This window comes from Mustelus asterias, chromosome 3 (assembly GCF_964213995.1).
Source record: "Mustelus asterias chromosome 3, sMusAst1.hap1.1, whole genome shotgun sequence".
NCBI lineage: Eukaryota > Metazoa > Chordata > Chondrichthyes > Carcharhiniformes > Triakidae > Mustelus > Mustelus asterias.
Genome location: NC_135803.1, coordinates 92,190,411 through 92,217,537, shown reverse-complemented (window position 1 = coordinate 92,217,537; position 27,127 = coordinate 92,190,411). Strand labels below are relative to the sequence as shown.

Here is a 27,127-nt window from a genome sequence, read left to right as displayed (position 1 = left end):
CAAAACAGTGGCAGTCGTAAGTACCATCTACAAGATGATCTGGAGCAACTCACCAAGGCTCCTTAGACAGCAGCTTCTAAATCCATGACTGCTACCATCTAGAAGGACAAGGGCAGTAAACACATGCCCTGTGTTTACATGACCCACCAACCCCTGCAATTTCCTGTCCAAACCACTCACCATCCTGATTTCACTGTCACTGGGTCAAAATCCTGGAATTTCCTCTCTAGTAGCACTGTGGATATACCTACACCTCAGGGACTGCAGCAGTTCAAGATGACAGCTGACCACCACCTTCACAAGGGCACTAGGGATGGGCAATAAATACTGGCCTAGCCAGCAACTCCCACATCCTGGGAACAAATAAATGAAAAATTCCTGACCCTCTTGGAAAACCCCTCACTTTTGAACATCTTGATATATATTGAAACATAGAATACCTACAGTGCAGGAGACGACCATTCGGCCCATCAAGTCTACACCGACAACAATCCCATTCAGGCCCAATCCCATTACCCCACACATTTGCCCTGCCAGTCCTCTGACACTAAGGGACAATTTAGCATGGCCAATTCACCTAACCTGAACATCTTTGGACTATGGGAGGAAACCAGAGCACCCAGAGGAAACCCACGCAGACACTGGGAGAACGTGCAAGCTCCTCACAGATAGTGACCCGAGGCCAGAATTGAATCCGGGTCCCTGGCGCTGTGTGGCAGCAACCTCTGTGCCACGATGACGCCCATATCTTCCCCTAACTGTTCCTGCTCTAAGAACAATCCCAGCTTTTCTCAACAAGGGGAAGTTTTAACCGACAAGGAGGTAATAAAAGGCAGTGACCTTCACTGCACCCTTCCATACAACCTCCTATCTCCCCCCCCACCAACTCACTGTGCTTCAGTATCAAATCTAGATAGCTGATAGATTCTCTCCCTCACAAAGACAACAGAAATCTCTCCCATGTTGCATTTTTAATCTGATACAAAAGATACAAGTTCTGTACAAGAAGATAATACAATCGGCAGAGTGTCAGGTCTCTCAATGCCAAAGACCACTATACTCACATGCTTGGAGGGAGAAATGCTTCTTCTCTGTTGGTGGGGATGTTGCTCCCATGGCTGCGAGCTCATTTTCTCCAAGAAGATATTGTATTGATCTCAGCTGGAAGCAGGGATCAGCCAAGAGCACGGCTGTTGCTCGTTGGATGCTGAAAACGAGTAAGAAAAGAAGAATTACAATTAGCGACTTTGAGCTGAGATCCCGACAGGAACTGATGCAACTGTTCCAGGCAAATGGCTCACTCTACTGAAGAGTCAAAGTAAAATCAAATACAATAGTTGTCAAACTAAACCGAATACAATAGTTGTCAAACAAAACCAAGTACAGCAGTTCTCAAGTAAGGGTACGAAAGTAAGTCAGGTGGAATAGAGGAAAAGGAATGGAATCCTCTGGATAGAGGATTGGTTAACGGGTAGAATTATGGAATCCTACAGTGTAGAAGGAGGCCATTCGGCTCATTGGGTTTGCACCAATTCTCCGACAGAGCATCTTACCCAGGCCCTATCCCTGTAACCCCATGTATTTACCCAGCTAATCCCTCTAACCTACACATCTTGGGACACTAAGGGGCATGGCCAGTCGACTTAACCTGCACATCTTTGGACTGTGGGAGGAAACCGCAGACATGGGGAGAATGTGCAAACTCCATACAGTCACCCATAGCTGGAATCGAACCCAGGTCCCTGATGCTGTGAGGCAGCTGTGCTAACCAATGTGCCACCATGCCACCCTACGGTTAACAACTATTGTATAGAATACAGAGAGAGTAGGCAAAAACAAAGCTTTTTCAAATTGGCGGGCACTGTAAACTTAGCTCCCCCCGTTAGCACATGACTATGTCTCTTGTTAATCAACCTAATCAAACCCTACTCTGAAACCCCAGGGGAAAACCTAAAACAAAAATGCATCAACTCAGATTAAAACAAACATCCCATTATCAAAAATCAATTATTCTCCTGCATTCTTAGCATGGAGCTACCTGGTTTGCAGACAAATCGGCACTTTGTAAACCAGAGCTGAATTTTAAACATACCTCTCACAAGAAATATGATAAATACATTTCTTAAAGGCACACTATCATCACAGGTACTGAATAGCGAGATGTTGCAAAGAACAGTGCCGGGACCTAAGCTATTTACAATCTATGTTATTGACTCAGATGAAGGGATAGAGAGTAATGCATCAAAGTTTGCCAATGATACCATGCTGTGAGGAGGACACAAAAAGGCTGCAAAGAGAAAGAGACAGGTTAAGCGGCTGGGCAACAAGATGGCAGATGGAGTATAATGTGGGGGAACTGTGAAGTTATTCACTTTGGTCAACAAGCAACTGACCTACGATGAGAGGCTGATTAAATTGGGTCTATATTCTCTGGAGTTTAGAAGAATTGAGATTGATCTCATTGAAACTGACAAAATTCTGAAAAGGCTTGATAGAGTGGACGTTATGAGATCATTTCTGCTGGTCAGGGAATCTAAAACACGGGGGGGGGGGGCAGAATTTCAGGATAACAGACCAATCATTTAAACCTGAGATGAGGATAACTTACTTGACTCAAGGGGCTGTGAATCTTTGTAGTTCTCTACCTCATAGGGCTCCTTCACTGAACACATTTACAGCTGGGATAGACCAATGTTTGGTCCTTCAGTGAATTAAGAGATATGTGGATTGGGTGTGAAAATGGAGTTGAAGCCCGAGATCAGCCATGATAGCATTGAATGGTGGAGCAGGTTTGAGGGGCTATATAATCTACTCCTGCTCCTATTTTGTGTTCTTGAATGCTTACTCTTGTGCAATATGTTACCAGGAATTATTTAATTGTCAGTATAAAGGGTTCAAATAAACAGTCCAAATAGGTTAAAAGGGAAGTTAAATGTTCTTTTGGAGAGAGAAATGTCCAAGAAATATGAAGTAAATGGAATTGCTCAACCTGCCAATAACAAATACAATGATCAAATACTTGTGATGTAGGTGATGCACAGGGTGTATCTGAATTGGAGGAGCACCAGGACCTTCCCAAATATTGCACATTTCAAATTGCAAAGGCAACCTATGAGTGCTCATTGTTTCTAAAACCCCTTCAACTCTTCTAAACCTCTTTAGGGCCTGTGCACCAGCTGAGACCCTGTATAGCCCGAGTGCCTACCACAGAATGGTCTGCAATGCATTAGTTAGCAACACCACCCAACTGTATCAAAGTGTATCAGGCCCTCCATGTTTGTATATACAATGACAGCATGAAGTGTTGGAATATGAATTTGCCATGTACTGTATTGCTTTATACTGTATATTTTATGTCAAAACAATACTCAAGCAAGTACATAAATCTTTTGTAACTCAGTGAAACAAAAAGCATTTATCTCCCAGTGAGTGCGGATTAAATTTCACAGCAAACAGAATGTACTGTACAGTTAGTTAAGCAACTGCACTGGAGGAGATTAATACAAAAATATAACTAAGGAAATAATACATTGTCATTAAAAGATGGTGTGTACGTGGTCAGAAGAATAGAATACCAATATAAGGGCAGGAACTAAACAAGGTTCAGATATTTTTGCACTCGTGGTTATACTCACAAATCTGGGGGAAATTGAGATGGAAGGACAATCTAATTCTGGTAAAATCAATGGATATCTCTTTAAAGAAGAAAAAAGAGACTACAGGAACATGATTCATATCCCATACGACAGCTTCCACAATTAGAAGCTGATGGTTAATAAATAAAAGCCCAATTGATTGCAGTATAATTTAACAAGTGTTTTCATCCATCGCGCAGGCAGGGACTTAGTCATCATTTGTAATAAGTACAGCAGTGAAGGTCCAGACTCGTGACACTAACTTTTGTTAATGGTTACAAAACTAGCCAGTAACTTGTTGAGGGCCACTCTCAGTTACTGGTGTGAAGTGACATTGATATGTGCCTGTGATTACTCACCATGACTCCTCTCAGACACTGTCGTGTGTCTCCAACTCCTCAGAGTGAGGGAGCTTTTGCCTGTTCTGGAGTCCCTAACATAGTGAGCTTGTCATTTCAATCATGCTGCTATAAACAGTAGCCAATTTGAAACTGAAACCTTCCCCTTTCGGGTGGGAGAAAAATGAAAGACTGGACTTATTAAGGATCGCATCAGTCCAGAAGATAATCCGACTTCCTGTTGAGAGTTATGCCCCTTTATTTTTGAAAATGTGGTTTTTCAACATTCAACTGACTGGAAATTTTGCAATTTGAACTGAGACACTTGAAAATACAAGGCCAGATTCCAAGGTGATGGTAAGGAACAAACAAATAACCCTCAGGAGAGTGTAAAGAGAGAGAGACATTTCTTATAATCCAGGCATCCATCAAAACTTGTAACAGTCTAAGGAAGAGACAGGGCTTCCACAGCCAGAGTGCCGAGTGGATGATCTATCCTGGCCTCCTCCAGAGGTCCCCAGCGTAACAGAAGCCAGTTCAACCAATTTGATTCATTCCACGTGATATGAGGAAAAAGATCAAAGCACTGCATATATCATTGCGTACGGGTCCCAACAGCATCTGGCTGTAGCACTGAATACTCCAGAACTAGCTAGTCCTCTAAGCAAGCTGCTCCAGTACAACTATAATACTGGCACATATCCAGCAATGTGGAAAATTGCCCAGATATAACCTGTCCACAAAAAGCAGGACAAATCCAATTCATCAGTTTTTAAAAATTCATTCATGGGATGTGGACATTGTTGACTGGGCCAGCACTTATTGCCCACCTCTAATTGCCCTTGAACCGAGTGACTTGCTAGTCCATTTCAGAGGGCATTTAAGAGTCAACCAGTCCATCACGCAAACCAGCCTCCCATCCATTGACTCTGTCTACACTTCCCGCTGCCTCGGAAAAGCAGCCAGCGTAATTAAGGACCCTACGCACCAGGACATACTCTTTTCCACCTTCTTCTGTCGGGAAAAAGATACAAAAATCAGAGGTCACGTACCAACCGACTCAAGAAAAGCTTCTTCCCTGCTGCCATCAGACTTTTGAACGGACCTATCTCGCATTAAGTTGATCTTTCTCTACACCCTAGCTATGACTGTAACACTACATTCTGCACTCTCTCCTTCTCTATGTACGGTATGCTTTGTCTGTATAACATGTAAGAAACAATACTTTTCACTGTATACTAATGCATGTGACAATAATAAATCAAATCACTAAAGGAAAGATGGGATTTTACAACTGATAATGGTTTCATGCCACTTTAAGCTCCAGATTGTTATTGAATTCAAATTTCACCATCTGTCATGGTGGGATTCGAACCCAGGTCCCAAGAGCAATCAATACCCTGGGTCTCTGCATTACTGGTCCAGTGACAATACCACGACACCACCACTTCCCCTTAATCTTGATTATCAGCAAAGTGAAGGTGACATCGACAGTGCTATCAGCAGCACTTATCCAGCAATATGCAGCTTACAGATGTTTAGTTTGGGTTCTGCTAGGGCCACGTAGCTTCAGATCTCATTACAGTCTTGGTCCAAACATGGATAAAAGGGCTAAGCTTCAGAGGTTAAATGAGGTGAACATGACTGCCCATGACATCATTGCAGTAATTGACCGATTGTGGCATCAAGGAGCCTCAATAAAATTGAACTCAATGAAAATCAGGGGGAAACTCTCCCATTTGCTGGAGTCATACCTAGCATAAAGGAAGATGGTTGTGGAAGTAAATCATTGCAGCCCAACAAGCAGAGGCTCCTCAAGGTAGTTTCTTATGCCCAGCCAGATTCAACTGCTTCATCTATGATATTCCCTCCATCTGAAGGTTAGAAGTGGAGATATCTGCTGATGATTGCATAACATTCAGTACAACTCACAATTCCTCAGATACTGTAGCAGTCCATGCCCACACGCATAAAGACTGGACAACACTCAGGCTTAGGGTGAGTGGCAAGTAACGTTCGTGCCACACAAGTGTCAGGTTATCTGCAACAAGAGAGAATCTAACAATCTCCCCCGACATTCAATGGCATTACCATCATTGAATCCTCCAATATCAACATCCTGGGGCTTACCATTGACCCGAAACTGAACAGGACTAGCCATATAAATACTGTGGCTACAAGAGCAGGTCAAAGTTTGGGAATCTTGCGGCAAGTAACTCACCTTCTGACTCGCCAAAGTCTGTCCAGCATCTACACTTGCCTGGGTGAGTGCAGCTTCAACAACACTTGTGAAGCTCATCATCATCCAGGACAAAACTGCCTGCTTGATCAGTACTCCATCCACCACCTTAAATAGTCGCTTGCACTACCACTGTCAGACTAGATACACTCAGCAACACACTAAGACATCTCCAACAGCTCCTTCCAAACCCAGACAAGGGGAACAGGTACATGGGAACACCACCACCTGCGATTTCCCCTCCAATTCACTTACCACCCTGACTTGGAAATATATCACCGTTCCTTCACTGTCACTGGGTCAAAAACCTGGAACTCCCTCCCTAACAGCACTGTGGGTGAACCTACATCATATGGACTGCAGTGTTTCAAGAAGGCAGCTCACCACCACCTTCTCGAGGGCAATTGGGGATGGGCAATAAATGTTGTCCTCGTCAGTGATGCTCACATTCCATGAATGAATTTTTAAAAGTCTGCAGGTTCATTGTAGAACAACTTGTTTTAGGTGCAGCCTGAGGTCAGTTAGAGGATTATTACTTTTCTGTACATTGGAGACCAGTGTATCCAATTTTTTTTAGAAAAGAACGTTTGTGATACTTTGGAGTGTGACGTCTGAAATATTAGGTTGATGTGGACTGATCGCGAGCTGGATGTAAGGCACACTTCAGATACTGTGCTCTTTTACAACAGGAATACAGAATCTATTATTCTGCTGCTCAGATGGACCTCAGTGTAAATTTGCAGTCCCTTGAAGGCCACAACACCTACCTGGCTCCCACAGTCCAAAGATGTGCCAGTTAGGTGGATTGACCATGGCAGATTGTCAGTGTTCCAAGATGTTAGGTTAGGGGGAATTAGTGCGGTAAATATGTGGGGCTACGGGGATAGAGCCTGGGTGGGTTCCTCTGTTGGAGAGTCGGTGCAAACTCGACGGGTCGAAAGACCTCCTTCTGAACTGTAGGGATTCTTTGATTCTATAATGTTTAATATCAGTTCGAAGTTAACTGCCACTGGTGTGCAACATATGCAGACTGGCAGATCCTTGTGAAATCTTCAGCTCAGGGTCAGAAGAAACGAGGATAAATGATGTATTTTTTAATGTTGTTCTTACTTCTAATACTTTGGTACAGGACGAATTGATAGCCATGTCAGCAGAAATAATATTATGTTAAATGCAGAATGTAGCATTCTTGGAACATAGTGCTTGTGGTGAATGGTACGTTTGGTCCCAGGATGATAGGAAACCTGATACCCTCTCAGCTCATGCTGAATTCACAGTCTCCAGTTTGAAAATCTACACTGCAGACGTGATTACATTTGTTTCACCAAAGCAGCTGCTAAAAATAAAAGTCAAAAGAAAATACGCGGGTTGACCTTGTAATGGAGGAGGATTTGGAGACAAGAGGCAGATGGGTCCTTGCCCCAAAGGGAGCTGTCACTGAGCTGCAAGTCAGTCTCCTCATCGCACTAACTAGAAATTAATCAGATTGTAAATGTTTCATCTTCTCCGTCTGATGCATCCAGAAAGCTTACATTGAATGAAAGGTGTAGCCAATTACACTGCATAAGCTACATTTCTTTAAGCATTATATTTTCACTGATATGAAAGTATAGAACTGCAGCGGTTCCACAGAGAGTCTGTGACAGCTCCTAAACAATCTGAACAAATTCCATTGCCCACTCTCTCCCCTTCACCTGCATCTTGTTCTGCTTCAAATGTTCATTGAAATACAAATGAGTCCAGAGTCGCTCACACAGCTACTCCTTACAGTGCATTTCATCAACATCTCACATTGAATCAAAGGCCTGTGTTACAAGAAATGCGTGTGTTGAAGGTCAGAGCATTCTTGCAGTTTACAGTGATTTACACACAATCCCAGCACTGAGGGAGCTTCATGAAAGGTGTGTGTGCAATGTGTATAACTATTCAAATCCCATGAATCTAATTGTCAGTCAATGTAATAAACATTCTGTACTTCATTAAAGCTCTGAATAATGTTCCTCTGGAGACACTGGGAACTGAGGATAAGGCCAAAATCAGCAGATTTTCTTCCAAAAATGTCAGTACAATTCCATACATTTTTGATTCCTATGCAGATGGATTTTTAAATCACCACTTTTGCCAGTTCTCTGATAACCTCAGTGTTATCAATGGGGCCAGTTTGCTACATCCAAGCATTCAGAAATTTGGTGCAGTGTACTTGTGTTTGTAAACAGTTCATTGCTGCTTTTGCATCCTCTCCCAACCGGGTGCACAATGCCAAATTCATTTGGTTTGACAGCCATATTTATAAAAAAATGGAAGTAACTGAGATGCACCCCAGCTAGATTCAAGCATTTTTGGTTATGGCATACTGACACCTACCACCTCCTGGTCCGAAATAAATTAATTCAACGGTCATCTCAGAAGCATCATTTTAAAATTAGCTGTGATCTAAAGCCAAGCATTGCCTGTGGTGAACCATCGTTGGTTACCACTGTGGGGTTATTCCAATATTACTGTTGGGTTAGGGTGTTGCCACTGTGGGGGTTGTTATAATGTTGTTGTTGGGTTAGGGTGTTTACACTGTGGGATTAATATACCTGGGGTGGATGCTGTTATGGCACATCCCGGTCGGGCCCCGCCTCCTGGGGAGAGGTATAAGACCCTCTGCTCAGGCGGGACCCCTCCAGTCTGGATTGGTGTACTCGTGTTAGATAGTTCCATTGTTTGTCAATAAAAGCCTTCAATCGCTGAAGCCTTGTACCTCGTGCTTGATTGTCGCGCATCAATTTTATTGACAAACACAAAACTCTCGACAGTAAAGAGAGTATGGAGCAAATGCTGAAACCAGAGCGTCTGACGCTGGACCCACGTGCGGTCGGTGCCTCTAACACCTTCGACCACTGGCTGAAGTGTTTCGAGGACTACCTGGCGGCCTCTGCAGCAGTTACTACGGACGACGACAAACTCCAGGTCCTCCACGCGAGGGTAAGCGACACGGTCTATCTTGCGATTCGTGCGGCCACCACTTACCCGAGGGCCATCGAGCTCTTGAAGAAACGATACACGAGACCACCCAACGAGATTCACGCTCGTTACCTCCTCGCTACACGACGTCGGCAGTCGGGCGAAACCATGGAGGACTACGCCAATGAGCTCTTGCAGCTTGCCAGGGGCTGCGACTGCAAAGCTGTGTCGGCTGAGCAGTACATGTACGACCTCGCCCGAGATGCGTTTGTAGCAGGGGTACGGTCCTCGTACATCCGGCTTAAGCTACTGGAGAAAGGGAACCTCAACCTGACCCAAGCGATGGAGATGGCCGAGATGCTGGAGGCAGCGTCGAAAAGCTTGGCTCTGTACCCCGAAGACCACGTGGAGACAACGTGGCAGGAGCAAGCACAAATCCCTCCTCGCCCCACGGGTTCGCGCTCCCATAGCGACCCGACGACGGCGGCAGCTCCAGGCGGCCAGCGGTGCTATTTTTGCGGAGGGGCCAAGCATCCACGGCAACAGTGTCCAGCTAAAACAGTGATCTGCAGTCAGTGCGGTAAAAAGGGGCACTACGCGAAAGTCTGCAGATCGAAGCCCAAGAACGGCAGTGCAGCCTGTGACCCTCCAGAGCGGAGACAATCTCCTTCGGCGTCGCAGTATCCACGAGGTCCGACCACGTGCGAATCCAGGACGACGCCATCGTGGCTGGCGGAGGAGGAAGATGACCACCAGGAGTCGCTACGCTTGGCGCCCTCACCCACGTGCGATTCATGGGGGCGGCCATCGTGGTCGATGATGACCAGGAGCGACCAGCAGGGGTCCTCAGTATCAACCTCGGCTGCCTGCAGTGACATCCAAGGGCCAACGGTGGCGTCGATCTCTCTGGACCAGACAAAGCATCACAGGCTTGACTGTTCGATGATGAACATCAAGGTAAATGGTCGTACTGTGTAATGTCTGTTTGACAGTGGGAGCACCGAGAGTTTTATTCACCCTGACACTGCAAAGAGGTGTGGACTCCGGGTTCTACCTGCCAAACAGACAATTTCTATGGCATCACGGTCCCGGTCTGTACCGATCCAAGGACGTTGTATGGTAACCCTGGAGGTGCAGGGCACAATTTACGAGCGATACAGGCTCCTTGTGTTGCCGCACCTTTGCGCGCCAATTCTCCTCGGACTAAACTTTATGGTCCACATGAAGAGTGTGATCCTACAGTACGGTGGGCCACTCCCTTCGCTGGCAGTAGGGAATCAGCCGCAGCCTCCAAATTGTCCAAAGCGCCCCGCATGCAATCTTTCCACACTAAAGATCACCACACCCTCTTTATTTAAGAATCTGGTACCAGGCTGCAAGCCCATCGCTACTAAAAGTAGGCGTTACAGCGCTGAAGACCGGATCTTCATTAGATCTGAGGTTCAGCGGCTCCTCAAAGAAGGGATCATACAGCCCAGTGCTAGTCCGTGGAGAGCGCAGGTCGTGGTGGTTAAAAGCGGGAACAAACCCCGGATGGTCATCGACTACAGTCAGACCATTAATCGTTATACGCAGCTGGATGCGTATCCTCTCCCGCGCATATCTGATATGGTCAATCAGATTGCGCAGTACCGGGTGTTCTCCACCATAGACCTTAAGTCCGCCTACCACCAACTCCCCATCCGCCCAGAGGACCGACAATATACGGCTTTTGAGGCGGATGGTCGTCTGTATCAGTTTCTTAGGGTTCCATTTGGTGTCACCAATGGGGTCTCGGTCTTCCAGCGTGCTATGGACCGAATGGTGGACCAGAACGGGTTGCGGGCTACCTTCCCGTACCTGGATAACGTCACCATCTGCGGCCATGACCAGCAGGACCATGACACAAACCTCCAGAACTTTCTGCGCACTGCGTCTCGCCTGAATCTGACCTATAACAGGGAGAAGTGTGTATTCCGTACGCGCAGGTTAGCTATCCTGGGATACGTGGTGGAAAACGGGGTCATCGGCCCTGATCCAGACCGTATGCGCTCCCTTACTGAACTTCCCTTGCCCGCTAGCGCAAAAGCACTGAGGAGATGCCTCGGCTTTTTTTCTTATTATGCGCAGTGGGTCCCCAACTACGCGGACAAAGCCCGTCCGCTCATCAAGTCCACGACTTTCCCACTCACGCCGGAGGCCCAATTGGCCTTCAAGGCTTTGAAAAGTGACATTGCGAAAGCCACGATGCACGCGGTGGATGAATCCATCCCTTTTCAGGTGGAAAGTGATGCATCGGATTTCGCCCTGGCCGCCACACTGAACCAGGCAGGCAGGCCTGTCGCGTTTTTTTCCCGCACCCTTCAAGGTCCCGAAATTCGGCATTCAGCGGTGGAGAAGGAGGCTCAGGCTATTGTGGAGGCCATCAGACACTGGCGCCATTACCTGGCGGGGAAGCGGTTCACCCTGATCACGGGTCAACGATCCGTGGCGTTTATGTTCAGTAATACGCAGAGGGGCAAGATCAAGAATGATAAGATCTTGCGGTGGAGAATTGAGCTCTCCACCTATAATTACGATATTATGTATCGTCCAGGGAAACTCAATGAGCCCTCGGATGCCCTCTCGCGCGGAACATGCGCTATCATGCAGGAGGACCGCTTGAACGCCCTCCATAATGACCTGTGCCATCCTGGGGTCACTCGGCTCTACCACTTCATAAAAGCCCGTAACCTGCCCTACTCGGTGGAGGATGTCAGGTCTGTAACGAGAAGCTGTCGGATTTGCGCGGAATGCAAACCGCACTTTTATCGACCTGACCGGGCACAATTGGTCAAGGCCACTCGCCCCTTCGAGAGGCTGAGTGTGGATTTTAAGGGCCCCCTTCCCTCAACGGACCGGAATGTGTATTTTCTCAATATCATAGATGAATACTCCCGGTTCCCGTTTGTTGTCCCCTGTGCAGACACGTCGACTGCCACAGTGATTAAGGCATTCAGTGATCTTTTTACCCTGTTCGGGTACCCCTGCTACATACATAGCGACAGGGGCTCGTCGTTCATGAGTAACGACTTGAGGCAATTCCTGCTCTCATACGGGATTGCCTCTAGTAGAACCACGAGCTACAACCCTAGGGGTAACGGACAGGTGGAGAGAGAGAATGCTACAGTCTGGAAGGCTGTCCTATTGGCGCTGAAGTCCAGGGGCCTTCCAGTCTCCCGGTGGCAGGAGGTCCTTCCAAATGCGCTTCATTCCATTCGCTCCCTCCTGTGTACGGCAATCAATGCTACTCCCCACGAGAGGATGTTCTCATTCCCTCGGAAGTCGTCCTCGGGGATCTCCTTACCAGCCTGGTTGACGTACCCAGGACCCGTCCTTCTGCGGCGACATGTGAGGGCCCGCAAGTCCGACCCCTTGGTCGAACCGGTCCAACTCCTCCACGCCAACCCTCAGTATGCCTATGTGGCATATCCTGACGGGCGAGAGGACACAGTCTCGATTCGAGACCTGGCGCCCGCAGGGGACGTAGCAACTCCTGTCGCTCCTATACCCCCTGTCACGAACCCCCTTTCACTTCTTTCTTCCCCAGACGTGGTGCGGTCAGCACCGGGACCAGTGCATAACAGTTATACTCCCATGTACAGCTTGCCTGAGACTCGGAGATCGGCGCCACCACAGAAGGTACCAGGATCCCCTGCACCACCGCTTCACCAGGGTCAACCGGCCCGTGAGTCCTCGAGGGGACAGCCGGACGCTGTTTTGGAGAGAACGCCACCGCAAGCACCTGCTCCGGTGTCGCAACCGGTGTTGAGGAGATCACAGCGACGGTGCGGTCCTCCAGACCGTCTGGACTTGTAAATTTTGTATATATGTAATCTGTTTTCGCACCCCGCCGGCCTTTGTTTTCAAAGGAGGGGTGAATGTGGTGAACCATCGTTGGTTACCACTGTGGGGTTATTCCAATGTTACTGTTGGGTTAGGGTGTTGCCACTGTGGGGGTTGTTATAATGTTGTTGTTGGATTAGGGTGTTTACACTGTGGGATTAATATACCTGTGGTGGATGCTGTTATGGCACATCCCGGTCGGGCCCCGCCTCCTGGGGAGAGGTATAAGACCCTCTGCTCAGGCGGGACCCCTTCAGTCTGGATTGGTGTACTCGTGTTAGATAGTTCCATTGTTTGTCAATAAACAAAGGCTGAAGCCTTGTACCTCGTGCTTGATTGTCGCGCATCATTGCCATCATTAGTTCGGTTTTTTTGCTGCAGCGTGTGGACTGGACGAACAGTCTACTAGCAAGTACTCAGTCCAGAAATTGCTCTCAATTAACTCTGAGCGATATAACACCCAGTTGAATAGTACTGTACACTTTCAGAGTGCCAAGATTCTTGGCAACATCTATTTAAAAGATATATACATTTACTCAGTCCTCTAGGAATAATGCATTTTAATGGAGACCATTAACAGAATAAGTCTGCATGGAAACTATGCTCAGTAAAAGGTTCATGTACAATTTCTCGAGCTGCTCTGATTGTGTCCACATGCTCCTGTCATGCACTAATGCTCATTTTTTGATTAAATTTGGAAGCTTACCGAGCAGAAAATTAGCTGGCAAGTAAATGATTAAACAAACAAGATTATGACCTACCTTGTATCTCAAACCTTTCCACCTGGCTGCATCTCTCTCTCGTAACATGTTCCTTAAAACCTACCTCTTTAACCAAGCTTTTGGTCACCTGAGTTAGTATGATCGTAAGTGGTTTGGTATCAGGCTTCATTTGATAATGCTCCTGTGAAGCACATTAGGGCAGTTTACCATGTCCAAGATGCTATATAAATGTAGGTTGCTGCTGTAAGGTCATCTTCAAGGATATGCATTCTGTACACCACCCAGAAGGGAGAGATGGTGTCATAATATGAATTTTTTATTGCTTTTGAAGAATGCAGGTGACTCTTTAAAGATGGGTGATTTACCAATCCTCGCTGCTCAGACTCCTGGAGAAGAGCTGCCAAATTCGGAGGGTGGGTCCTGTTTGCAAGTCACAACTAACAAAAACAAATGGTCTGCAGAGATTGACTCCAAGAATAATACTTGCCAAATATGTGAGTTATCACCCTAGGAATATCACCGATCTGAACATGAACACAAAGCCCAGGAATTAGCATAGAGCTTCAGCCAAACCATTGGACTTCTTTTCAGCAAGAACCCAACAGTATTGAATGTACTTGACAATTAGCTTAATTATTAACTGCTTGGTTTCTTCGGGTCTTTGAACCATAGGAAACAAGTAATTGTCTTGGCTTTCAAAGATGCTCAATACAGATAACAGGATAGTTCAGATTTCTACAATCATCCAGATCCTGAAAAATCTGGTCTTAGTGAAGCAGCAGATAAAATAAAGGAACAATCACCAACTGGCACCTTTCAGCGGGAATTCCAGATGTCTGAGAAGAACTACCTGTTGAAAATTATCTAATACAGCTGGACCACAGCTAGAGATTGAGATGATAACCTCTGCAAACAATAGTGACATTTTTCATGTTGAGAAACTTTTTTCTATTCTTTCATGTGAGCATTGCTGACTAGGCCAGCAATTTCTGCACATTCCAAATTGCTCGAGAAGATGGTGGTGAGCTGCCTTTTTGAGCCACTGTAGTCCACCAGGTGTAAAGACAGCTATAATGCTGTTTGACCTGACAGTGAAGGAATGGCGATATATTTCCAAGTCAAGATGGAGTGTGGCTTGGAGGGGAACTTGCAGGTTATGGAATTACCATGCATCTGCTGCCCTTGTCCTTCTTGGTGATAGATGTTGTGGGTTTGAAAATTTTAAGTTTATTTATTAGTGTCACAAGTAAGCTTACATTAACGCTGCAGTGAAGTTACTGTGAAAATCCCCTAGGTGCCTGTTCGGGTTCACTGAGGGAGAATTTAACAGGGCCAATGCATCTAACCAGCACCTCTTTCGGACTGTAGGAGGAAACCCATGCAGACACAGGGAGAATGTGCAGACTCTGCACAGACAGTGACCCACGACGGGAATTGAACCCAGGTCCTTCATAGAAATCATAGAAACCCTACAGTGCAGAAGGAGGCCATTCGGCCCATCGAGTCTGCACCGACCACAATCCCACCCAGGCCCTACCCCCACATATTTACCCGCTAATCCCTCTAACCTATGCATCCCAGGACTCTAAGGGGCAATTTTTTAAACCTGGCCAATCAACCTAACCCGCACATCTTTGGACTGTGGGAGGAAACCGGAGCACCCGGAGGAAACCCACGCAGACACGAGGAGAATGTGCAAACTCCACACAGACAGTGACCCGAGCCGGGAATCGAACCTGGGACCCTGGAGCTGTGAAGCAGCAGTGCTAACCACTGTGCTACCGTGCCACCCCACTGTGCTACCGTGCCACCCCACTGTGCTACCGTGCCACCCCTTGACACTGTGAGGCTGCAATGCTAACCATTGTGCCACTGTGTCACCCCCCATTGAAGGAGGTTTGTTTGGCAAGTTGCTGCAGTGCATCTTGCAGATGATACACAATTCTGCCATTGTGCGCCGGTGATGGAGGGAAAAAATGATTGAAGTGGTGGATGGGATGCCAATTAAACAGGCTGCTTTGTGCTAAATAGTGTCGAGCTTCTTGAATGTTGTTCTGGACTTACTCATCCAGACAAGTGGACAGTATTCCATCACATCCTTGACTTGTAAATGGTCAACATATTTGGGGAGTCAGGAAGAGGGAGTTACTTGTTACAGAATACTCAGCCTGTGACCCGCACCTTTAGCCACAGTATTTATATGGCTATCCCAGTTAAGCCTTTGTCCAATGGTAACCTCCAGAATGTCGATGGTGGGATATTCAGTGACGACAATGCCATTGAAAGTCACTCTTGTTGGAGATGGTCATTGCCTGGCGCTAGCATGGTGTGAACGTTACTTATCAAGCCTGAATGTTGTCCAGGTCTTGCTGCATATGAACTTGGACTGCTTCAGTATCTGAGGAGTCACACGTGGTACTGAGCACTGTGCAACTGACAACAAACATCTTCATGTCTGACATTATGAAGGCGGGGGGGAATAACAATGGTCAAGCAGCTGAAGAGAGTTTGCATAGGGTATTACTCAGAGGAACTCGTGTTGCAATGTCTTGGAGCTAAGATAATTGGCCACCAACAACGTTGCTCTTTGTGCCCTAATCTCCAACCAGTGGAGATTATTCCCGCTGATTCCCATTGAGTTTAATATTGATACCAAATTCGGTCAAATGCTGCCCTGACGTCAGGGGCAGTCACTCTCAACTCTGAATTCAGTTCTTTGGTCCATGATTGTCTCCAGCAGAACCCAAACTGAGTGTCAGTGAGTTTATTACACTGCAATTTTGATCTGATAGCACTGTTGCCAGCACTTCACACTGCTTTACTGATAAGTTCTTTCAAGGGGTGTGAGCTTTCTATCAGAACCAGCATTGTGTCCATCCCCAAATCTCCTCAAGATGGTGGTGGTGGTGAGCCACCTTCTTGAACTGCTGCAGTCCGTCATGTATAGGTCCATCCACAATGCTGTTAGGAAGAGAATTCCAGGTTTTTGACCAGGCAACAGTGAAGGAACAGCAGTATAATTCCAAGTCATCCTTCTGCCGTCCTTACCTAGGCTGGCCTACATGTGGCTCCAGAGCCACAGCAATGTGGTTGACTCTCAAGTGCCCTCTGAACAAGGGCGACTAAAGATGGGCAATAAATGCTGGCCAGCCAGCGACGCCCATGTCCATGAATTTAAAAAAAAGTCAGTATGGTATGTGGCTTGGAGGGGAACATGCAAGTGGTGGTGATGATCCATTGTGTTTACAAGCCTTGTCCTTCCAGTAGTACGGTTGCAAGGTGCCATCAATGAAAGCTTGGCAAGTTCCTGCAGTATATCATGTATATGGGACACATAGTTACAGTGTGCATCAGTGGTGAGGGAGTTAGTGTTTAAGGTGGTAGATGGTGTGATTGAGAGTAGGTTAATGTAATCAGCTAGACTGGATTTGCCCTGATGCATGTGAACAGGACGTGCCTGGGCAATTTCCCAAGTTTTTGGGTACAGGACAATGTTATAACTGTACTGGAACAGCTTGGCTAGGGGTGTGACAAGTTCTGAAGCACAAGTCTTCCATACTACTACCAGGTCATTGTCAGGGCCCATAGATATTGCAGTATCAAATGCCTTCAGCTGTTCCTTCATGTCACGTAGTGTGAACCAATTTGGCAGAATGTTGACCTCAGGAATAGGCCAAAGTGGATCATCCATTCGGTGCTTCTGGCCGAAGATGGTTGCAAATGCTTTATCCTTAGCTTATGGTCTAACATGTGGATTCATAGATTTGCGAAGAGCTAAATTAAGATCCCAATGACATACCTGGGCTCGACTCCAAATAGCTTGCATAAACTAGGACACAAAAGGGACTCCCTTAATGAACTTAATGCAATCAGGTCATTGCTGTATACACTATATGCAATTGACTTGAGAACAAAGAAATAGGAATAAGAATAGGCCATTCTGCCCAGCAAGCCTGTTCTATCATTCGATGAGATCATGGCTGATCAGATAATGTGCTGAGCTCCAATTTCCTGTTTGGCCCCATAACCCCAGACTCCTTTTTGATCAATAATCTGTCTAATTCAGACTTGAATATATTCAATGACCAGTCTCGACTGCTCTCTGGGTGGAGAATTCCAAGATTAACAACCCTCAGAGAAGAAAGTTCTTATCTTTGTCTTAAATAGAAGCCCCCTTATTCTTAAACTGTGCTAGCTAGTTCCAGAATCCCCCACAAGAGGGACCATTGTCTCAGCATCTACTCTGCCAAGTCTGCTCAGAATCTTGTTTCAATATCATCTCTCGGGGTGGCACGGTAGCACAGTGGTTAGCATTGCTGCCTCACAGTGTCAGGGACCCAGGTTCGATTCCCATCTTGGATCACTGTCTGTGTGGAGTTTGCACATTCTCCCCATGTCTGCGTGGGTTTCCTCCGGGTGCTCCGGTTTCCTCCCACAGTCCAAAGATGTGCGGGTTAGGTTGATTGGCCATGCTAAATTGCCCCTTAGTGTCCCGGGATGTGTACGTTAGAGGGATTAGCAGGGTAAATATGTGCGGTTTTGGGAATAGGACTTGGTTGGGATTGTTGTCGGTGCAGACTCGATGGGCCGAATGGCCTCCTTCTGCACTGTAGATTCTATAATTCTTCTACATAGACCCAACCTGCTCAATGTTTCCACATGAGACAACCCCTTCATCCCAGAAATCAACCAAATGAGTACCTTCTCTGAACTGCTTCTAAGTATGTCATTCCTTAAGCAAGACAACCAAAACTGTACATGCTACTCAAGGTGTGGTCTCACCAACATTGTGTACAGTTGCAGCAAGACTTCCCTATCTTCATACTCAATTGCCTTGGTTTCAAAACCAATTTCAAACAGGTACTCATCACCTTTCTGAAGGTGGAACAATGCTGATGTATTTGATGGAAACATCACTCGGTAAACCTTTACCTAGTTTGTGCCTTATTAGTAATGCTTTGTGTGAACTACAAAAGTAGCCACTGCTCAAGGCAGCACACACCTGGGGCGGCATGGTGGGTCTGAGGTGGCATGCTAGCACAGTGGTTAGCACTACAGCCTCACAGTGCCAGGCACCCGGATTCAATTCCCAGTTTGGGTCACTGTCTGTGTGGAGTCTGCACATTCTCCCCGTGTCTGCGTGGGCTTCCTCTGGGTGCTCCGGTTTCCTCCCACAGTCCGAAAGACGTGCTGGTTTGGTGCATTGGACATGCTAAATTCTCCCTCAGTGTACCCAAACAGGTGCCAGAGTGTGGCGATTAGGGGATTTTCACAGTAACTTCATTGCAGTGTTAATGTAAGCCTACTTGTGACACTAATAAATAAACTTTAAACTTTTAAACACCTTGATCCAAACATCTGTAGTTTCCAGGTCTCCTTGTTGCCAGATGAAGAATCAGAGAGTGGTTACAGCACAGAAGGAGGCCATTGGCCCACCCCAGGCTCGCAAGAAGAGTAATTCTGCTGGTCCCATTCCCTTGCCTTTTCCCTTAGCTCTGCAATATTACGCTCAAGTAATTAACAAAGATGATGCGGTGACACAGTGGTTAGCTTTGCTGCCTCACAGCGCCAGGGACCTGGTTTCAATTCCAACATTGGGTGATTGCATGGAGTTTGCACATTCTCCCCATGTCTGAGTAGGTTTCTCTGGATGCTTCGGTTTCCTCCCACAGTCCAAAGATGTGCAGGTTAGGTGGACTGGCCATGGTAAATTGCCCCTTAGTGTTCCAAGATATATAGGTTAGGGCTATTAGTGGGATAAATAGGTGGGGTTACAGAGATAGGGCTTGGGTAAGAAGCTCTGTCAGAGAGTAGGTGTAGCTTTTGGTGGGCCGAATGGCCTCCTTCTGCACTGTAGGGATTCTAAGGAAAATATTCTTTTGAAATACATAACTGAATTTGCTTCCGCCAACCTCTCTCTCAGGTCATGCATTCTAGATCCTAACCACTCACTGGGTAAAAGGGTTTTTCCTCATGTTACAAAGAACAAAGAACAAAGAACAATACAGCACAGGAACAGGCCCTTCGGCCCTCCAAGCCCGCGCCGCTCCCCGGTCCAGGATTGAATCCTGAATCCAGGATCCCCACCCAATTTTCCAGCCTATCTACATACCAATATCCTATCCACCGAGCTGTCCCTCACAGCTACGATGCTTTGTTCATTACAACCTATTAACTTACCCCCACCCCCCCATTCCAGACCATGTGATCTCCAGGGAGAGGCGAAAACCCAGAGTGAAAAACCCCAGGGCCAATATGGGGAAAGAAAATCTGGGAAATTCCTCTCCGACCCCCTGAGGCGATCGAAACGAGTCCAGGAGATCACAATGGCCCCGATCGGAAAATGCTTCCCAACCCTAGTCATTTCCACTTCCACGAACACCATATGAATCCCCTGCCCCCGAGACAGGTTCCCAACTATCCGCAGTCTCACTCTGTACTGGCACCAGCAAGATGATCGTAGAATGAAGCCTTGAAACGAGAAACCAGGAACAATTAGCCCGCGCCGCTCCCTGGTCCAAACTAGATCACTCTTTTGTATCCCTCCATTCCCACTCCGTTCATATAGCTGTCTAGATAAGTCTTAAACGTTCCCAGTGTGTCCGCCTCCACCACCTTGCCCGGCAACACATTCCAGGCCACCACGACCCTCTGTGTGAAATATGTCCTTCTGATATCTGTGTTAAACCTCCCCCCCTTCACCTTGAACCTATGACCCCTCGTGAACGTCACCACCGACCCGGGGAAAAGCTTCCCACCGTTCACCCTATCTATGCCTTTCATAATTTTATACACCTCTATTAAGTCTCCCCTCATCCTCCGTCTTTCCAAGGAGAACAACCCCAGTTTCCCCAATCTCTCCTCATAACCAAGCCCCTCCATACCAGGCAACATCCTGGTAAACCTCCTCTGTACTCTCTCCAAAGCCTCCACGTCCTTCTGGTAGTGTGGCGACCAGAACTGGACGCAGTATTCCAAATGCGGCCGAACCAACGTTCTATACATCTGCAACATCAGACCCCAACTTTTATACTCTATGCCCCGTCCTATAAAGGCAAGCATGCCATATGCCTTCTTCACCACCTTCTCCACCTGTGACGTCACCTTCAAAGATCTGTGGACTTGCACACCCAGGTCCCTCTGCGTCTCTACACCCTTTATGGTTCTTCCATTTATCGTGTAGCTCCTCCCTACATTATGCCCACCAAAATGCATCACTTCGCATTTATCAGTATTGAACTCCATCTGCCATTTCCTTGCCCAAATTTCCAGCCTATCTATATCTTTCTGTAGCCTCTGACAATGTTCCTCACTATCTGCAAGTCCTGCCAGTTTTGTGTCGTCCGCAAACTTACTGATCACCCCAGTTACTCCTTCTTCCAGATCATTTATATAAATCACAAACAGCAGAGGTCCCAATACAGAGCCCTGCGGTACACCACTAGTCACAGGCCTCCAGCCGGAAAAAGACCCTTCCACTACCACCCTCTGTCTTCTATGACCAAGCCAGTTCTCCACCCATCTAGCCACCTCCCCCTTTATCCCATGGGATCCAACCTTTTTCACTAGCCTACCATGAGGGACTTTGTCAAACGCTTTACTAAAGTCCATATAGACAACATCCACGGCCCTTCCTTCGTCAACCATTTTGGTCACTTCTTCAAAAAACACCACCAGGTTCGTGAGGCATGACCTCCCTCTCACAAAACCATGTTGACTATCGTTAATGAGTTTATTCCTTTCTAAATGCGCATACATCCTATCTTTAAGAATCTTCTCCAACAACTTCCCCACCACGGACGTCAAGCTCACCGGCCTATAATTACCCGGGTTATCCTTCCTACCCTTCTTAAATAACGGGACCACATTGGCTATCCTCCAATCCTCTGGGACCTCACCTGTGTCCAGTGACGAGACAAAGATTTGCGTCAGAGGCCCAACGATTTCACCTCTCGTCTCCCTGAGCAGCCTTGGATAGATTCCATCAGGCCCTGGGGATTTGTCAGTCTTTATATTCTCTAACAAACCTAACACTTCCTCCTTTGTAATGGAGATTTTCTCCAACGGTTCAACACTCCCCTCCGAGACACTCCCAGTCAACACATCCCTCTCCTTAGTGAATACCGACGCAAAGTATTCATTTAGGATCTCCCCTACCTCTTTGGGCTCCAAGCATAAGTCCCCACTTTTGTCCCTGAGAGGTCCGATTTTTTCCCTTACAACCCTTTTGTTCCTAACGTATGAATAAAATGCCTTGGGATTCTCCTTAATCCTGTCTGCCAAGAACATTTCGTGACCCCTTTTTGCTCTTCTAATTCCCCGTTTGAGTATTTTCCTACTTTCATTATACTCTTCCAGAGCTCCCTCCGTTTTTAGCTGCTTGGACCTAACATACGCCTCTCTTTTCCTTTTGACCAGTCCCTCAATTTCCCTGGTTATCCACGGTTCTCTAATCCTACCCTTCCTATCCTTCTTTTTTACAGGCACATGCTTGTCCTGTAGCCCTAACAACCATTCCTTAAAAGACTGCCACATACCAGATGTGGATTTACCCTCAAACAGCCTCTCCCAATCAAGAGCTGCCAATTTCTGCCTGATCCCAATAAAGTTAGCCTTCCCCCAATCCAACACCTTACCCTTGGGACACCACTCATCCTTTTCCATCACTATCCTAAAGCTAACAGAATTGTGGTCACTATTTGCCACATGTTCCCCGACCAAAACTTTGAAGACCTGACCGGGTTCATTCCCCAGCACCAGGTCCAGTATAGCCCCCTCTCTAGTTGGGCTGTCCACATATTGTTCCAACGAACCCTCCTGTACACATTTTACAAATGCCTCACCATCCAGAGTCCCTGCCCTCAGCGATTTCCAGTCTATACCAGGGAAATTGAAGTCTCCCACTACAACAACCCTATATTTCCTGCACCTATCCAGTATCTCCTGACATATCCATTCTTCCACTTCCCTTGGCCTGTTGGGGGGCCTGTAGTACACCCCCAACATAGTGACTGCGCCTTTCCTGTTTCTAAGCTCCACCCAGAGTGACTCGCTACACGACTCCTCCGAATTGTCCTCCCTCTGCACCGCTGTAATATGCTCTCCAACCAATACCGCTACTCCCCCACCTCTTTTGGCCCCTCCTCTGTCTCGCCTAAAACACTTGTACCCTGGAATATTCAGCTGCCAGTCCTGTCCCTCTTTCAACCAAGTCTCCGTCACCGCAACCACATCCAAATTCCTCGTGCGCATTAAGGCCCCAAGTTCGTCTGTTTTACCTGCTACGCTCCTTGCATTGAAGTATAAGCACTCCAGACCCCCAGGCTCAGTGAGGTCGTCCTCCCCCAGAGTGCTCTTCTTCTTTGCCAGCCTTGTCCCAGCCCCAAGCTCGTCCCCAGCCACCACACTTATAGACCTAATAGTTTGATCCCCACCCCCCTGCCACACTAGTTTAAACCCCCCCGAACTGCATTAGCAAAGCTCCCAGCCAGGATATTTGTGCCCTTCCAACTTAGTTGTGACCCCTCCCTCTTGTACAGGTGCCATCCTCTCCTGAAAACCTCCCATTGGTCTATGAAAATAAAGCCCTCCCTCCTGGACCAGTCCTTTAGCCAGGCATTCATTTGAACCAACTCCCTATTCTTATCCTCACTGGCACGAGGCATTGGGAGCAGCCCAGAGATGGCCACCCTAGTGACCCTACTTTTTAACCTATTTCCCAACTCCCTGAATTGCTCCCTTAGGACCCCCCTACTCTTCCTATCTACTACTTTTGGTTCTTTTGCAAATCATCTTAAATCAGTGTCATCTGGTTCCTAACCTTTCCACCAAAGTAACCATTTCTTTCACCTACACTGTCCAGACTCCTCAATGTTATGAACATCTTCATCATAGAATCCTTAAAGTGCAGGAGGCCATTCAGCCCATCAAGCCTGCACCGACAACAATCCCACCCAGCCCCCATCCCCGTAACCCCATTTTTTACCCTGCTAATTCCCCTAACCTACACTGTGGAGTGTGGGAGGAAACTGGAGGACCCGGAGGAAACCTACCCAGACACGGGGAAAAGTGGAAACTCCATATAGACAATCACCCGAGGCCGGAATTGAACCTGGGTCCCTGGTGTTGTGAGGCAGCAGTGCTAGCCACTGTGCCACCGTGTTGCACCAAATCTCATCTCAAATCTGTTCTCAAAGGAGAACAACCTCAGCTTCTCTAATCTATCCACTTAACTGACCTCCCTCATCACTAGAAACATTGTAAATCTTTCCTGCACCCACTCTAAAACTTTCATATCCTTCTGAAAGTATGGTCCCCAGTTTTGACCAGAGTACCCAAGTTGAATCCCAAACAGTGTTTTACAAAGGTTTGAATGAATGAAAATAACAGGCAAATAACATTGCATAAAGATTGGATAACATTTCAGGGGCAACCCTTGAAGTTCACCAACTTTTGTTTTTACTCCTTGATTATAGCTAGCCTAACTGCGATGATTGTATGGAAATATGAAAACAAGGATTCATTTTCCAATTAACTATTACCATAATTCACTGGAAATTGCTGATAAGAGAACTCAAAACAACAGCATGTTGACAGCTCTTCAGGAGATCCAAGTTCGGATTCATTTGATGATAAAGTAGAAACTTCCCATGACCTGAAGGGCAAGAAGGATGGAGCGTGAATGGAATCCTAGATCTGCAAAACAGTGCAAATCTATTAACGTCAGTCTTCACCTAATTTCTCATCTGCTGGTTTAGTCCGAACAGTGGATGAAAATGGGCTTGAGTAAAGGATTGGATCTTCTGAGGGTGTTTGGTTAGATCCATGCTGAGGGAATATGACACTGGGTCCCAAGAGTAAAATATGATGAAATAAATTTTGTTCCAGTCATTTCTGACACAGTGGCTAAAAGGACGGTCAGCACACAGAAAGGAGCTAATCGTTGCTTCCAGCATACAGAGCATTTTCTGTATCTCACAGCAATAGCGACAGATACATTCCTATTGTGTTGGCACACTTGGCCTACTTGGGTGTGTTGTTTGAGTATAATAATAAAGAACTCTGCGCCAATCCACTACACTTTATCTCTGCAATTTCATCTGTATGTGAAACAAAAACTAGTCATTGTTTCTTTCTTCTTTCTTTTCACTTACATGATTTTCCTATGAAAGGATCAGAATTTAAGCATATAGAATTTACACAGTATGGAGTGTTAATAACAAGTAATTCCACTGATTGAAAAAAAAAATCATAAATCACTTTGACAACAGGTTATAAATCCTTTCCTGCAATTCCATGGCCCAGATCTTCCGGTCTCTGGATTGTTGAAGACTGGATGTACCCACTGTCCAAGATATGCTATGGAATTCCTTGGTAGTCCCAATGCAGTCACTCCATGGGAATTGAAGTTTGAACTTCCAATGGGAAATTCTCCTCATCTCCTGGACTCTCCAAAAAAGTCTCCAACTCAGAGCGATTTAGAGACTTTGAATTTACTTACCTGGATAGTTACTCAGGGAATGTTAGCCAGAAAAATTATAGGCTTACTCCTGTCCTCTACCCCCCAACCCTCCCCTTGAACCCTGACTCCCACCCACAACCTGACCTCACCACCCAATTCCCCCCCCCCGCCATCACCCGAACCAACCACTCCACATTATCTCTTCAACCACCTACCCACTGTATTACCTTACCCACTTACCTTACCCACCCTACCCCCCTTATCTCACCTACTCTATCCCTTACCCAGATAATTTACTTACCCTTCCCCTTACCTATTTACCTTACCCATCCCTTACCTTCTCTCCATAGCTTTGGGTTATTGAAACTCTTTAGTTACCAGAATACAGCAGCTAGTGCTGCAAAAGGGGGCATGGCTTCTGCCGCTCTCTCCGAGGTTTCCTGCGTTGAGTTAGTTTGGAAGGATCCTCCTTAGGAAGATTGCCCAGAAAAATCAGAGGAAGCTAAGTGGACTTTTTTGGTCTGATCAGGGTGGGACACAGAGGTTCTGATCCTTATCAGAAGATTTGGACCACGTATTACCATGTATTAACCTGCTGACACTGCATTTCCACAATCACACACTGTCTAACCCTTGTTCAGAACCAATAAAACTCTACAACATTTAAAAACGGGAAAAGCTTTTTGCTCATCCATTTTTGACTGAATTCAATCTAACTTATTAACCTCTACCTATAATTTCATTCCTATTTGATACTGGATTTTTTTTGGTCATTCGGTAATTGTGCATGAAGAAACAAATCACTAAGAACTTCTGAACCAAGCTACTGAAAAATGTCACCATGTGGAAAGAAGGAAAGACTTTCACTTACATAGCATCTTCCACGACCTCAGAAAATCCCGAAGTGCTTTACTGTTGCAATGTAGGAAACGTGCAGTCAATTTGTGAATGAACAGCACGGTGATAACGACCAAAGAATCTGTTTCAGTGATGTTGGTTGAGGAATACGAGAATTCATTTTCTCTCCTTCAAAAGTGTCATGGGACCTTTAACATTTACCTTTGAGGGCAGACAGAGTCTCTGCTTAACATCTCATTCCTCAGCACTACACTATAGTGTCAGCCTTTATTATATACTTACATGTCAGGAGTAGGATTTGAATCCGTAACCTTTGACTCAGAGATAAGTGATACAACTGAGCCAGGCTGCCACACAGAATGTCTCTGTTTGTCCATTATGGTGTATATGCACCCTCCATACCATAAAGATATGTTTCACTAATCTAAGCCCAATGAGTGTATGAGTAGTCACAGTGCCAGGGAGCCAGGTTCATTTCTGGCCTTGGGTGACTGTGTGGCCTTGCATGTTCTCCCAGTGTCTGGTGGGTTTTCTCAGTTTCCTCCCATGGTCCAAAGATGTGCAGGTTGGGTGGATTGGCTATGACAAATTGCCCCTTAGTGTCCCAAGATGTGTAGGTTAAGTGGATTAGCCATAGTAAATGTGTGGGGTTACACGGATAAGGTTGGAGCAAAGGCCTGGGTACGATACTCTGTCAAAGAGTCGGTGCAGACTCGGTGGGCTGAATGGCCTTCTTCTGGACTGTAGGTGTTCTATGATTCTGGATTCAAAGAGTTATGGTTAGGAACCCCCAAACATGTGCAGTGTGCTGTTAGAGTTTGGCCAGTTAAAACCATGCTGCTTTCCATTACAGATGCTGAAAGAATGTTTCCCCTTGTGAGGGAGACTAGAACTAGGGGACACAATTTAAAACGCAGATGAAAAGAAACTTTTTCTCTTCAAGGGTTGTGAATCTTTAGGCCTCTCTTCACCTAAGAGCTGCAAAGACAGGGTCAATGAATATTTTAAAGGTAGATGTAGACAGGTTTGTGACTGACGAACTGGGAGTCAAATGAAGGGTC

The 27,127-nt window shown here is 46.4% G+C and overlaps 1 protein-coding gene across 4 annotated transcripts in view; it reads right to left on the bottom strand.

The window, feature by feature from the left end:
- The window catches only part of rnf123 (ring finger protein 123), a 406,183-nt gene that overhangs the window by 46,435 nt on the left and 332,621 nt on the right, over positions 1-27,127 (bottom strand). For all 4 annotated transcript variants that reach the window (XM_078209329.1, XM_078209331.1, XM_078209330.1 and 1 more), the window contains exon 36: positions 1,065-1,207. In XM_078209329.1, the coding sequence (XP_078065455.1) occupies positions 1,065-1,207 (143 nt within the window). The remainder of the gene's footprint in view (positions 1-1,064; positions 1,208-27,127) is intronic.